This window comes from Polyodon spathula, chromosome 10 (assembly GCF_017654505.1).
Source record: "Polyodon spathula isolate WHYD16114869_AA chromosome 10, ASM1765450v1, whole genome shotgun sequence".
Taxonomy (NCBI): domain Eukaryota; kingdom Metazoa; phylum Chordata; class Actinopteri; order Acipenseriformes; family Polyodontidae; genus Polyodon; species Polyodon spathula.
The window spans coordinates 12,998,857-13,014,113 of NC_054543.1; the positions used below are offsets into that span (position 1 = coordinate 12,998,857).

The 15,257-nt window shown below is 35.9% G+C and overlaps 1 protein-coding gene across 1 annotated transcript in view; it reads right to left on the minus strand.

The window, feature by feature from the left end:
- The window catches only part of LOC121321846 (myoferlin-like), a 66,951-nt gene that overhangs the window by 38,388 nt on the left and 13,306 nt on the right, over nucleotides 1-15,257 (minus strand). Inside the window, exons 4-7 of the mRNA XM_041261116.1 lie at nucleotides 7,852-7,960; nucleotides 6,538-6,637; nucleotides 894-1,069; nucleotides 612-740 (exon numbers count right to left, since the gene is read on the minus strand). Of these exons, the coding sequence (XP_041117050.1) occupies nucleotides 612-740; nucleotides 894-1,069; nucleotides 6,538-6,637; nucleotides 7,852-7,960 (514 nt within the window). The remainder of the gene's footprint in view (nucleotides 1-611; nucleotides 741-893; nucleotides 1,070-6,537; nucleotides 6,638-7,851; nucleotides 7,961-15,257) is intronic.

The following is a 15,257-nucleotide window of genomic DNA, read 5'->3' on the forward strand; positions in this document are numbered from 1 at the left end:
CACAAACTTACTGTGGCAGGTAGATGTAGCAACAGAGACTTCGCAGGAAGCGAGGGTGGAAGTGTAAGAAGTGGTGGAAATTAGAGAGCTAGTAAGACGGAACCAAAGACAGCTTCCGATTCTCCAGGCAGACAAAGGAAAAAAGTGGAACAGGAAAAAAGTGGGGTAACCCGTGAGACACAAGAGCAAAGAAACAGGAGTACAGCATGCAATTCTGCACCAACCCAGAGCACCGGAAAACTGCAGCCAAAACAAAAATGAAAAGCACTAAAGGTAACAGGAAAGCACTGCATGTTACAGTCTGTGAAGTTTGAGCAGGGCACCCACTGTACTACAAGGAGAAATATTTAGAGTTCGTAACCATCCTACCATCAGCATAACATGATTTAATATCAATATGGACAGCATACCTGTAAAGACGAGGACCTATTTTAATAACATACTGTTTCAGCTTATTAAATTCCATATCCAGGTGTGTTAGGGTATCTTAAAATAATAGTTAAAATACTATGGGTATCAGTAACTGAAATTATTTACAAATCAATTTTCATTATAGGTACAATGAACAAGCAAAAATCATAATAAATACTTTAATTTGTATTGTTTTTTACCTCATCAAAAAAGGGGTTGTTCCCCTTTCGAATCCTTGTTCTGTGTGTCTGACCACAGACATTAACCTTGACTACAGGCTTAATGTTGTTTCCAGGTAATTGCCGACCCTCAATGACTCGAATACGGATCTGAAAAACAACCACCACAAAGGAATTAGTTAGAAACAGTTATAACCAATATAAAACAAGTAACAGGATGTTCAGCACTGTTTAAAATGGCCACAGAATCTGGAATTAACTCTTATATTACACTGTACCAAAGGTTTAAATCCCATACAGTACCTGGAAATCCTGTGGTTTGTTGGATAGGACTCTGCGGTTTTTCTTACTTCTCCCAAGCCTTTTCTGGAGCTGGTTCCCAGGTTGTCCAGCAGAGGGCGATGCTGGAACACCTCCCCCTCCCCCTCCCCCTCCCCCGCCATCACCATACTCTTCATCGCCTTCATCTCCATCTCCAGCTGCAAGCAGTCCACAGAACAATCAATTCATGCATTCACAACACATCCTGCTTAAGATGTGTTCATAATCAAAAATGATTCACAATTTAAAAGCACTGTTCACAAAAACTCAGATTCAGCAGTTGCTCTATATTTACACCAACTAGTTGGTCATGTGATTTTGTAGAGCTCTGTTCAATTCATATTTGAATAACTACTACTCCAAAGCCTCTCATACCATTACACTGAGAAAACAAATTGAAACTTGTTCAACTGAGAGCTACACAGATAGCGTTAATTATATTCCTTGTGTGCATCATGTCTAACTTAACCGAGTATTGAACAGGGGTGGTAAAGTTACACACACAGGTACAGCACTGTCTAAGGACTGTGGGCCTGGCTCGAACTTTCACTTGTAAGTCACGTAAAGAATGATTTTCAAAGTCCTTTTTATGAATACAATAAGCATTGGTGATGATGAAACTGTTATAGAAGAAGCAGTCAACAGTTAAGAACAGATTCATCAAAACTGACTTTGAAAAGAAATGCAAAATCAGACCTGATCAAACACTAAAACACTCATGCAGGGTTTTCTGAAGCAGTACCACAGGATTTATTACAAGGAAGAGACCATTAAGGTCTGCAAGCAACATCTGCTCATCACTTGGATTATTAACCTAAAATAGATTAACTAAGGACAGTAGCAAGTTTTTCCAGACAGAGCAGAGGCTACATATGGGCGGGATGAAACTTTTTTTTTCAGTTTTTTTACATTCAATAATTTACATTTTGATCAACGCATTGAAACTTCCTCAACCAGGACAAAAAGCAAAAGAGGACTTGTCATACCTCTATTTAAATATATCCCCAAAGAGGTCAAAATACAATGTCCTGTTGTGTGATATGCCCTCGCCTATTGATGCAAATAACACTCCCAATTATGAATGTCACAGTATCAAATTTTGATGGCATGGTAACCGTCAAAAAATATACCACGGTTATCATCGTATCGTGGTATAACAATTTTGTCATCCGTTTTTAAATGGCAATTTAAAGAAATACACTCAACTCAAGTCATTTAACAAGAAACATAATTTTAAAGTTTTAAAACAAATACAACACACTAGGGATGGGTCGGTATACCGTTTTTCAGTTTACCGCGGTTTAGGTATATTACAGTATTAATTATGTCAGTTTAATTGATTAACATGAATTTTATTGTAATATTATACCTCACTTATCATGGATTTAGTGCATTATGTTTGTTTAAATAATTGATTTATTTATTTAATATAGCATTGACAAGGCTGTTCACAGCTTCACTGTATAATGATAAAATGTCGTTCGCCTCCACTAACAAGATGGCAGCAGTAGTTTTAGTGGTTATCTGCATTACGATTAGCTTGTCACTCTCTGCACTCTCAGATCTTTGCATCGTCCCTTTGGTTCCCAGCCGCATCCAGACTCACACAGTAGCATTTCAAAGCTGCGCTGGGCTATGCAGAATCTACACAGATTTCTCTGGGTGTTGAGTGACGTCTATAGTGCATCTCCGAGATTCTGTCCGTGCAGAACTGCGGAAATCTGCGCTATATGAACGACCAATGTCTCAATTAAATTTAGCACATGTTTACAATACCGGTTTAAATAAATAAATAAATAAATAAATAAATACAAATGCCTGTAGCATCTTAGACTTGGCTATATAGTAGTAAATATAGACTTCTCTGCATTAGTGTATGCTTACTGTGTTTCTCTTGACTGATACGATAGACAACAGCTGCTGTTACTTCTTTGGTTTGGGAATTTAATAGGAAAGCAGTGATGAAAAGTTACAGTGCCTTGTTCTTGCTGATATTTTTAAGTATTTGTATTTAATTTACTGACAATCACGTTTGCTAGCGATCATTATTTAGTAGAGTGGTTTACAGTAAATACGCGGATAATCTCATGCATGGCAGTTTTCAGAACTTGAGATGTCTGTGTTCACTAGTTAGTTCTATTGAACACAGTGGCTCACCAGTGGAAACAGTGAATATAAAAACGGGCCCATATCACCTTAAACTGTGTGAACTCGGTTATCATGGTATAGAAAAATGGTTGCGATTTCAAAACCGTGGCACTTTATACCGTGGTTTGTCGTAAAACCAGTATACCGTGACATCCCTACTCCCAATGGATACGTATTTGACTTATGGGTAGGCAAACTGTATCATTGGCAATTATTTGGACTGTTGGAATAAATCTTTGCAAGACATTATTTGTCTCTAAAATACAACAGATGTATAAAATCTGGGCGGCGGAACATATGCTGGATTCTAATGCCAGAATGACTCATTCCACAATCAAAACACCAGGATTGGAAATCCAAATAAAGATTGCATATTTCAGGAAAGGAAAGCATGACACACACACAAATACACTCAAAACTTGTTTGAGAATGTCTTTATCAAGTTTTATCACAATTGGACATGTGGTTCACTAGATATATGTACAATGCAAGTGTGACAAGTACAGCTCACTATATCCCCATTGGCAGGAATATGCATTTCCCACAGGGATAATACAGATGTATTTCATATTTTTTATATGAACAGTTGGGTCTTTACGTTGGGCTAATCGCAAATAAACACAGCTAAAATTAATATACAACAGGCTGTAGAATGACTCAATTTCTGTAGGGGAATGTGGTGCTGCTCTTGTGCAACAAGGACATTAGGCCTATTGTACCCAGCTGGGGATTGTGGAGGAAGGAGGGAGGCAGGCAAGGAGGAAGGGAGGGTTTTTGCAAATATTTATAGAACCACTTAACTTGAAAAGGACATTTTATATTAATGTTTGTTGGACTGTATGCAGCATGTGTGTTATTTTTTTTCTTATTTAGCTGTGAAGAAACTTGGTTTAGGCATTTTTTTTTTTAACAAAAGTTGTTGAAAGTACATTTTTACATGTGGTGTTGGATATGGTGATCTACTTTATCGTGTCCCTGATAAGCCTGAATTTTGTTTGCATGTTACGGACATGCACGTTTATATTTGCAAACTGATTTACAGCTTGTTCACCCAGTACACATGTATGAAACACACTGCAATACATTTGCATGAGAGACTGCCACAGGCAAAAGGATTTATAATTCAGTTTAAGGCTGGAACATACCTTCCAACTCCAACCCTTTCCTGCAATACCTGTTTTAAAAAAACATCTCCATATGTATGAATAGTATGCCTACACAGAGAACAGTATTGTGTACACATGGTGCATACTGTAGCTATTTAATAAATCATGCACATGTGTGTATTGACAGTGCCACTGTCAATAGTGCAGTGTCTTTAGGACCAGTATCTGCTCTGGTTTATTTTTCTGCCATCAAGATTGTCTGCAATACATTTATTGCATTTATCTGAAGCACAATAAGTAGCATCTTTTTTGTCCTTCGTGTTCAAAACACGAGACATATTGTCTTCTACGCTTTTCCCAGAGTATCCATTCTACGTATCTTCACCGCAAAAGTCTCATTCCAACCTTATCTTATAAACCTGCTGCCCATTACAGACTTGCTGCTTCACACTGCCGACCTCGTCCGAGTATGCATTCCGAGTCATATTTGGAAAGGAAAGGGTTAATAAAAACATCCCTTTGCCATTTATGTTCTGATAAAGAAGGGCAGCAAATTGTTTTCCTTTGACAGGCAGCTATAGCCCCCCCTGTCATCACTGTGATTAGTGTTTAGTCAAGTTAAACAGGACGGATGCTTATTGCTACTTAAAAGGGGTAGTACCTCATTGTATTCAAAGTGGTTGTGTTCTTGTTGGTTTTTAAATAAGACTGTATTCTGTACGTCGAAAACATTATTCAGTTTCAGTATCTGGCATATTTTGAATATAAGCTGCCACTGTTTAAAAACGTTGCTATGGTACCACAATCAACTTTCAGATTTTTACACATATTGTTCTTAAGGAACTATGAACTAAAATAATTGTATGCCACCTAAAACGACTGCGTCAAAACCACAATATTTTTCCCAGTACAACAATGGATTTAAAGTGACACGACATGGCAATATTCCCACTGAGAGTGCATATTTATCATGTCTGGGCAACACAATGTTTTGGCATCTTCAGTTTCCTGAACCACTTCCTCTCAGCTAAGAGACATAGCAACAAATGTACATTGCTTCAATATTATTACTTAAAAGGGCAACAGCAGATCTGACAAAACTCTGAAAAAGGGATTATTAGTTTCCAAATGCTTCTGTATTGAAAATTTTAAACCTTAATGGTTTTAAAAGAAGAAACGGTCAGAATTCAGGCTGCAGACAATAAGAGACAGAATTCATATGGAAATGTTCTAGAAAAGGCATATAGGATTAGAAATGTTGTATCAGTGTTGTCAATGGTAGTCTCATCTCCAATTGACTGTGGAGACCTGTGCGTTCTTCAAAAATGCTTGGCTTAGTTCCAGTAACAGTAATAATAATACAGTGCTACATATTAGCTGTTCCTGTTACATACTGTATGTTGGCATAACAGAAATTGTGAGGAGGGGAGAGATTCACAAATTTCACCCCAGAGAATGCACTTTAAAGAGAATAAGAAACATACTATTTGTGTACCTTTACTGCAAGTTTTACAAGCTTATAACTGCTTAATTGAACATACACACACACACACACAATGTCGTAGCACTTGTGTACAATATTATGGAGGATAACGCACAACCAATGCTAAAGAATTCGCAAACGTAGTAATGTAGTAATTAGAAAGTAGCTCATCATGCCGGCAAAAAAATATTTAAAAAGGTAAAGATAACAAAGACCTACACAATGTTATTTTTGAAAGCTCTTAGGGTTTTTTTTTTTTTTTTTTTTTTTTGTATGCTACTGTGTTTATTTTTTTCTGATAAAATGAAATGTCGGCTTTAATAAACACGAAACTTCGGTACATTTATAATTTGAAATGTTCTTTTAAAACAAAACGAATAAAAGGAAGCCAATCCTCCACACCCACTAGTACTTCTATTTGAATAATATCATAGCAGTATCAATGTTCCCTTCCTAAATTAAACATTTCCAACAACAACAAAACACACACACAACTCTTTAAATCGTGTCAATAACGATCTGACTTCAGGATCATTACAGTTCCTCGCTTTAAAAAAAAAAAAAAAAAAAAAAAAAAAAAAAGCACAAATAAAGCCAATGCATTACAATGAAAAATAAAATAAAATATATTTCAAAAACAAACACAGCAGACCTACACAAAGTATTTTTGCCCCTTTGATTAAACTAACTGCTGAACTATTTACACCTGTGACATTAGAAACTCTTTTCTTACCAGTATCAATATTTATTTTGTCCTGGTGCAGGTTTACAATTTCTTTCAATTTTGGATTTTGGATTTCCATGATAAAGTCAAGGGAATGGCAGTCACTCAAAACCACTCATCCGAATATAACGCTATATAAGAAATGCAAATACACGTTTAATGTACCTGTTCCTCCAGAATCCTGAGAGTTGGCTGTCGGGTCATTTGGATTTGGAAGGGCAGTAGATGGCGGTGGTTCATACGCGATTATAAGGTCAATTGTTCCCTGAAAATATAAGGTTGTTTGTTATTTAGGGTTAAACAAACGGTAGCAGTAGTGCAAATTGTACAGTTAAAGATGCTAAAATTCAACATCATCAGAAATGAAAAGCAATCATGCAGGTTGGAACTTAGGAAATTGCATTTCTATATTAGTTTTTCTTAAATAAACATTCAATTAATAAATATGGTGGAAAATAATCCAATTTCATCTTCAACCTGTGGGAAGATGAGAAATGATTGTGCCCTCAACTTAAAAAATCCCCCTTCATTTTTTTTATACATCTCGGTTTAAGGTACGTGAAAATAAATGTACATTTCCGAGTAAAAGGAACATATGAGGTTCTTGCATCTGTCATGCCAGAAAAAGGTAAAACAGGAATAGCCATCTGAAGTTGATGTAATAGATCATGTGGAGCTACAAACAGAATAATACTGTCATAGGACCTGCAGTACCCAATTTATTTCATATTGACTCAAGTATTATTGTTATGCAAATTACTACATTGCTTGTCCAATTAAAAAAATTATAACGGATATAATAATATATTATGCACTTTGTCAATAAATGTGCATGGAGAAATACAACGTAAAAAATTAAAAATAAACAAAATGTGTCCCACAAGTATATTAAATTCTGCACTAAAATTACTTTGTGTCAATTTACTATTTCTTTCCAGTTTAGAGTCCCATACATTATGTTAACAGAGAACAGGCAATGTTAGTTTCAATTTTTGGGCGACTTCGTCACTTTTCATACTTCATCACCGGATCTAATTTTCAAAGCTTGGTAACTTATGGAGAGTAAAACTCTTGATTAGCTCTGGAAGTAAAAAAGCTAATCAATTCACTGAGCAAAACAGGACATTAAGTCAAAACAATACAACAAAACAATACATGGATTTTGAATAGATGTACTCACTTATCATAAAATCACATTTACTCAAAATCAACTTATTGAACTTTGAAAATAAAGCAGGCCCTTTGTAATCCAAATAAACATTATCATGCTAATGTTAAAAATGTTAATGTTAAAAAGTTTAAGTTCTGTAATACGTTATTATGATAACATTATCCATCTACAGAATGCATATTTCGACATGGGCTTTTAAATGTTACAACCTTCCATGGTGCGTTAAAACTATGAAACAAAAACACCAATATGAGATGCCTGACAATATGTCAAATTATACACATATAATCTTCAGTCTGTTAACTTACTCCAGTTGGTTGACTCTTTTCATTCAGGAGAGCCAAATTCTTGGAAGGAAGGGTCTTCACTTGACCACTTGCTAAATCCTTTAGGAAGACTGTTGTGGAACCGATAAACCTAAAATTATAAAGTGTTATGTTAGAATTTGTGTCAAAGAGTAATGCTTGTTGCTGTGGACACTGCACTCTGATTTCATATGCCATTATGGGTTATGTTTACTCAGATCTTTTCATTGACTTCTACTTTACAAAACAAGAAACAAACACAATATCAGAGAAGTTGTTTGTACCATTTTTTTCTGTTAAATTGTTTTAAACCTTTACTACAGTAGTTTCAACAGCAAGTATCTAACACTAATGAAGCCTCAGACATCATGAGGTAATTCACTAGGTTTACTTTGATCCTTTTATAAAAGTAATCTATCAATAAATCACACATATCTTACATCAGTTACCCTGCCTTTGTATTTAAACAGTATAGCAACCAATATACCACTAGATAACAGTGAACGGTTATACAGACTTCACTGATATCAGATCTTGAAGTACTTATACTTGGCCCGCATACAAAAATTATTAATTTTGTTTGCAATATACTTTTGATGCAGAGAGTTTACCTAGCCGTGTAAAATGTCTACAAAAACAAAGAAATTTATCTACAGCTTACGTCAGTGTTCACACACATGAGAATAAACAAAAAGGATCAAACCAGGAATTTGAGATTGTAGTAAGTTGTATATATAAATGTATAACAATAAAATAATTTGTTGAAAATATCAGTTCAACTATACTGCTATTGTCCAGCTGCCTGCTGACAGCTGCAGATGTACTAGGCTTCAAATCAGTCTACTACACTACTGGTACCATGAAGAAAAAAATAATAATACTACAAGTACAACTGTACAATTACTACCACCACCACCACCAAAACTGTTGGACATATAGCGATGATCAATAACTCAGATCTACAGATTTTACAAGTCCAACCTTTATTTCACAACACAGTTGCCAGAGGTCAGGGTGGAAGACGGAAGACCAAAGAAGATATGTTTTCTCATGGGACAGCCAATCTCTAGTATGTCTAATAGGAATGCAAGGGCGGGGTCATGTATTTATTTCCAGTCTTTTGGATCGTTTTCAAGTCATTTCTGGTGTGGACTGACATTTTGCAACTTCGCTCGCATCACTCTGTCCAGTGGGGATGCAGTATTTTGCCCCCCTTTATACTTTAACTCCAAACTCAAGCAACATGGTCTGTCTGAAGAATGTGTTATCTTATTTCAGATTTTTAGAACTTCTTGGCATAATTAAACTGTGCAGCCCTGAGGCAACTAACCGCACAAAATGGAATGTTTAGGTAATAACTGGATAATCCTATTCATCATACAGGCATTTTTCAGGTGTGTCACTGTAAATAATTGCTATGTTTAAAACTGCCAGAATAGCCTTTTATACCCTATTCACACAGTTACCAAGACTTTAAAAATGTCTTTATAAATGAACTGATTTTATTTCTATTTGAGGCTCAGCTTTTTAGAACAGGGTAAGGTAATACATAAGCAATTTTCACCAGTTCAGGTGTTTAATGAATTTCATTTAATAATGAAAGACATGGTAGGAACAAAAGATCTGAACTGAAAGATAGCTACACTGTATTTTTACTCCTTAAAACCTTATCAAATAGTAATTCTTGTTGGTGCAATATTTTATTTTAAATGTACTTATACACACACACACACACTAATATTTATATATAAATATATATATATATATCCATATATTATATGTATGTATATAATAATATATATATATATATATAATATGTATATATATATATGTATATATATACTATATATATATATATATATATATACATATATATATAGTATATGATATATATATATATATATATGATACATATATATATATATATATATATATTATAGGCATGTGACTTTTATAAGTAATATGTCATCGTTCATATACTATTGCAAAGCTCACACATTATGTATGAAACAGTCAAGAAATACTGTAATAAACAGTCTGGCTAAAAATCCTCTGCATAAGTGTAAATTAAATTGTTAACAGTGAGGAAGAAGGGCTGAGGTGGGCACTGGATATCTGGAGGGTGTAGCAGCATGCATAGATGGTTTAAAATGTATATTTCCAAGCTTTCATTTCACACCCCTTGTTCTTATACGGTATATACACTAGGCAGCCCGGTGTGTGTGGTTCATTACAGTGCCTCTGTAGTAGGCAATGAGGTTGGTTTTGGGTTACGGAGATTTGGCCAGTGCATTTTCTGTGATAAAACTTTCTAACATTTAAACCTCATTGTTTTTACTGTACAGTTTTTCATGTTCAGCTTTGGTTCCTCATTACAACCCTGTTGTCAGGGAGTCATAGTTAAGAGACTGCGCCAATTGTGTTCAGCCTTAAAAAGGAGACTGCAAATGCTAGCAGAACCGCATTGTTGAGCAAATGAGAGTCATGACAATTTGCCTTAACGACTATACCAGTGATCTACTGAGCCGGTTAAAATATGTTTCTTACTGTGGCAACTCATAGTTATATAACAATGAAAGATTCCTGTCATAGTCAGATGTTTCATTCTTATGCACCGACAACACTGTTTATATAGCTCTTCCATTCTATTCCATTGCATTACTTTTCTCTAACCAGTTCAACTTAAATGGCGAGTACAATGGACAGGAAGGGCCAATGCTGCTTAGCCCTCTCACTCTGCAAGCATGCTCATTTGCATGCAGGCAGAGGGAGTACACAGGGCCCAATAGAAGAAAAGCCCACACAATTTGGAATGAAACACAAAAAATGTCCCATTAATGGTGAACATACTGTTGTCCTCATAGCTTTGAAAATACTTTTTGATATAACGGAAATGGAATTATATGAATATCAAAGTAAAATGACTAACTTCTTGTAACAAACTGGAAATTAATATCCAGATAACCACAGCTTTGTCACTTATATCTAAACAGCACTGACAATAATGTGATAAATAATGGACATTTTAAAATCTATTTTGGGAAAATGTGGTGTGGAGGTCACTGCTAAAGGCTCCTTCCTGCACACCACTGCATATGTTTTCTGTTAGTTCAGATATATTCACAGCACCATGGCAACATACACTGTAATTAAAACAGCTCAACAATGTAATGACTCACTGTATTTTCCACTGTAGCTGAAGAACTGTTCTACAGGATAGTCTCACTCCCAGCTACTCACAAGGTCGAAAAGTTCTGCTGTCATTCCCCACCAATTCTTTTCTTTAACTGCAAGTAACTTTTCTTAAATTTAAAATGGCACCACTGTGGGATATAATGACTGTGTGTTTTCAAAAGAAACATTAGCGGAACCATAAGCAACAAGAAGATGACAGACTTATTGATCATCTTTCCAGACAGTGTCTGCATAATGCACTGTACATAAACAAAGTATGTCACTCTCATAATCTAAAAGATAAACAGAGGGCATCAGACTACCTAAATTATTATCTTTGACTCCCAGCCCCAAATATGACATGTATTTTATAGGGAAGAAAATATGACAAGTTTGCATTTACTTTGCTTACCTTTACATGGAGAATCCTTACATGTGGTATATTTAAATCTATATATATCTAACACATGCAGGAGAAATTCACATATAAAGTGCCATGAAAAAGTATTTGCCCCATCTGATTTTCTGCATTTTTGCATATTTTTGACATTGAATGTTATCAGATCTTCAACCAAAATCTAACATTAGACTCTGAGTGAACAAATAACACAGAATTTTGATACTTATTTCATATATTTATTAAAGAAAGTTATGCAACACCCAATGCCCCCGTGTGAAAAAGTAATCGCCCGCTTAGACTCAGTAACTGGTTACGCCACCATTAACAGCAATAACTGCAACCAAACACTTCCTGTAGTTATTGATCAGTCTCTCACAGCACCGTGGAGGAATTTTGGCCCGCTCCTTCATCTCAGTGACATTTGTGGGTTTTCGAGCATAAACTGCTGGTTTCAGGTCCTGCCACCACATCTCAATGGGGTTTAGGTCTGGACTTTGACTAGGCCATTCCAAAACTTTAAATTTCTTGTTCTTCAACCATTCCGATGTAGACTTGCTTTTGTGTTTCGGATCGTTGTCTTGCTGCATGACTCTGCTACGCTTCAGCTTCAGCTCACGGACGGGTGGCCTAACATTCTCATGTAGAATTCTGATATAGAGCAGAATTCATGGTTCCTCCAATGATGGCAAGTCGTCCAGGGCTTGATGCAGAAAAGCATACCCAAATCATGACACAACCACTACCATGCTTGACTGTTGGTATGAGGTTCTTAATGTGGAATGCAGTGTTTGGTTTTCACCAGACATAACGGGGCTCATGTTGGCCAAAACGTTCCACTTTTGACTCATCTGTCCATAGAACATTGTTCCAGAACTCTTGAGGATCATCCAGGTGCTTTTTGGCAAACCTGAGACAGGCATTTATATTCTTCTTAGTGAGCATGGTTTCCGCCTTGGTACTCTGCCATGAATCCCATTTTTGCCCAGTGTCTTTCTGATGGTTTAGTCATAAACATTGACCTTAGCCGAGGCGAGAGAGGCCTGCAGATCCCTGGATGTTGTTCTAGGGTTCTTTGTGACTTCCTGGACGATTTTTCACCTTGCTCTTGGAGAGATTTTGGCAGGACGGCCACTCATGGGAAGAACATGTGTGCTGACAACTTCACTCTGATGGTAAGGGCTAAAGTTAATCAGATTTACATTGGGCAGGGCTGGCCCAAATCAGGCCTGACTTAACTAAAGTATTCAAACAGCTGACCCTAACTATCCATTCAATTGGGTTAACTAGGGGAGCAATAACTTTTTCACACCTGAAGATTACATTGCACACCAAACAAATGAAAGAAGCACCAAACTTTGGTGTCATTTTTTCTCTCAGACTCTCTCTATATACTACTACGACCCACAAAAAGATCTGACCAAATTCAATGTGAAAAATGTGCAAAAATGCAGAGGGGGAAATACATAACATAACGTCTGTTTTGTTGGATTCTTGTTTTTCATCTCCTCTCCTTGTCATCATTGTCACAGGATACAGTTTATATGTACAATGAAATGGTAAGTTTTCCATTAACAAGTTCTGTGATGCCTCTGTTTATCTGATTGGAAAACATCAAACAGTATACATACTACACCTCTGAATGTTTTTTATAAGCATATTCTTTATGGGTTCCATGATCATATTTGTTGATTGACTAACAAAGACCATCTTTGATTGAAACATCTCGTTATATATGACTGCTCCCTAGAGGATGTGCGAATACGCTCATTGTACAAATCACAAAAATAAGTGGAACGAGGTTTAAGAAACATCAGCTTTATCATTTTTAGTGCAGCGGTATTAAGATCTGTCACTGTTTATTTCACAAAGTCTTGTGAGGTGCTCATTATCACTAGCTAGCGGTGACCCAACACCCCGAGCCTCCTCCCCCTCACAGCAAGTCAGGTGTCCCTTTCTGTATGCAGATTGTCTCATGCAGAATTACCATGCTACTGGCTGACTTCCCACTGTAACTCACAATGTGTTAGGATTCACTGTTAAATGTCGACTGCAGGATTTTGATTATACTGTATACCCAACGCCTGCCTGGTCAGTGCCAGTTTGTTTTTTGTTTTCTTTTTTTTGTTTTTTAAAGTATTCCTTTATGGGTGTTTTGCTACACACACCAACACTCCCAACCCCATTGTTCTCATACCACAATGTAACTAAACAAAACAGGCATGTTCCTGTTACAGCCTGTAGCAGCAGGATGGTATTAATGGCAGAAGCAAGCCCTGCTGCAGCTCACGGAATAAAACAGAGGTAAACAAAGAAAACAAAATGGATCTCCTTTATTCCAAGCCGCATGATGTTACTATGATAGCTCACATTAATTTCCATCATGACCTAAAGGTAACCATATCTACAGTAAATACTAGGGTTCAAACCCTATAGGACACTACACCTTTAATTGTGAAGTTCTGTAAACGTCCAAGTCAAAACTGTAACCATCCCCCTCCTGCATAACTGGCACGACCCTGGAATGTCCTTGGATACACAGCTGTGGCGATTGCTGAACTGCAGTTATAATTTCAGCACACAGGACAGGTTACTCATAGTCTGTCTGTTTGAAGTACAGTGTTTCATATTTACATGTATTAACTCTTTTTTAAGAATGGCCCAAGAGGTTAAAGAATGTCTTAATCTTGCAACTGTGATTCATTCTCTTCTTGATTTGTATGAACTGCAAACTTGGAAACTGCTGCTCTCTTTAGACTTTAATGGTTTCCTATAGCTGTGAAGGTAGCTAGTGTAAGCGCACCTCAAATTACTGCATAGTGATGCAGAATATTTAAATTGAATGTATTTAAGGTAACACAGTGGGGTACATTGAATTGCTTAAATACTACATTTATTGACTCCCTGTGACACTGTATTAACAATAATCAATCTTATTAAAAATGAAAGAATGTTCAAAATCAGAATTTAAATAATATTAAAGAACTTTGCAAACTGTACTTTTCAATCAGCCACTAATTCACCCAACCATTTTTAGTTTTGCTTCTATAATAGATGTGTACAGTAAATTGCACAATTATACCCCATCAAAGAGAAATTAAAAAACACTGAATATTCTGTGACCAAAAATTACAAAGAAAAACTGAAATAAACCTTCATGCATGGCAGATCACCTCCCTAAAAAAAGTGAAACTCTGATACAGTGTACTGCCTTGGGGCCATAAAAACATTATGTTATAACTGAGGTATGTAATAACCAGATACATGCACATACCTGCCAAATCAGCAGAAAAATCCAAACCTAGTACAGTACTAATTGATTAATGTACATATACAATGTATGTAGTATAAAGGTTTATTACAGAAGAAACTATATGAAACAATATAACATGTAACTAGTGCTGTACATTACTATACAGTATGTAACATTCTATATTAATTATGTAATATAGTAATTCTATGTTGCCTTGGATAAAGATAGTCAGCTAAATGAATTATAAAAAACATGTAATTAATGTACTGAATACTGTACTGTAATTAGTAAAATTAATTAATAAAAATGCAGTACAGTAATAATTGTAGAAATAATAAAACAAGTAAATAATATACAAGTCAATAAACATTACTATACAGTTCAAGTACAGTACAGCAATCATTGCCTATACGCTATTTTAAGAAGTCTTTTAGGGCCACGTTACCATTTTAGAACCGAGTTAAGGATTCAGAACCTGTTTAAAAGTGCTTAAATCGATTTGCAGCCACACTAAACACGGTTCATAACTGAGTTCAACAACAGAGTTTGAAACCTACACAGGAGGTAGTCTCAAACTTGGTTGTC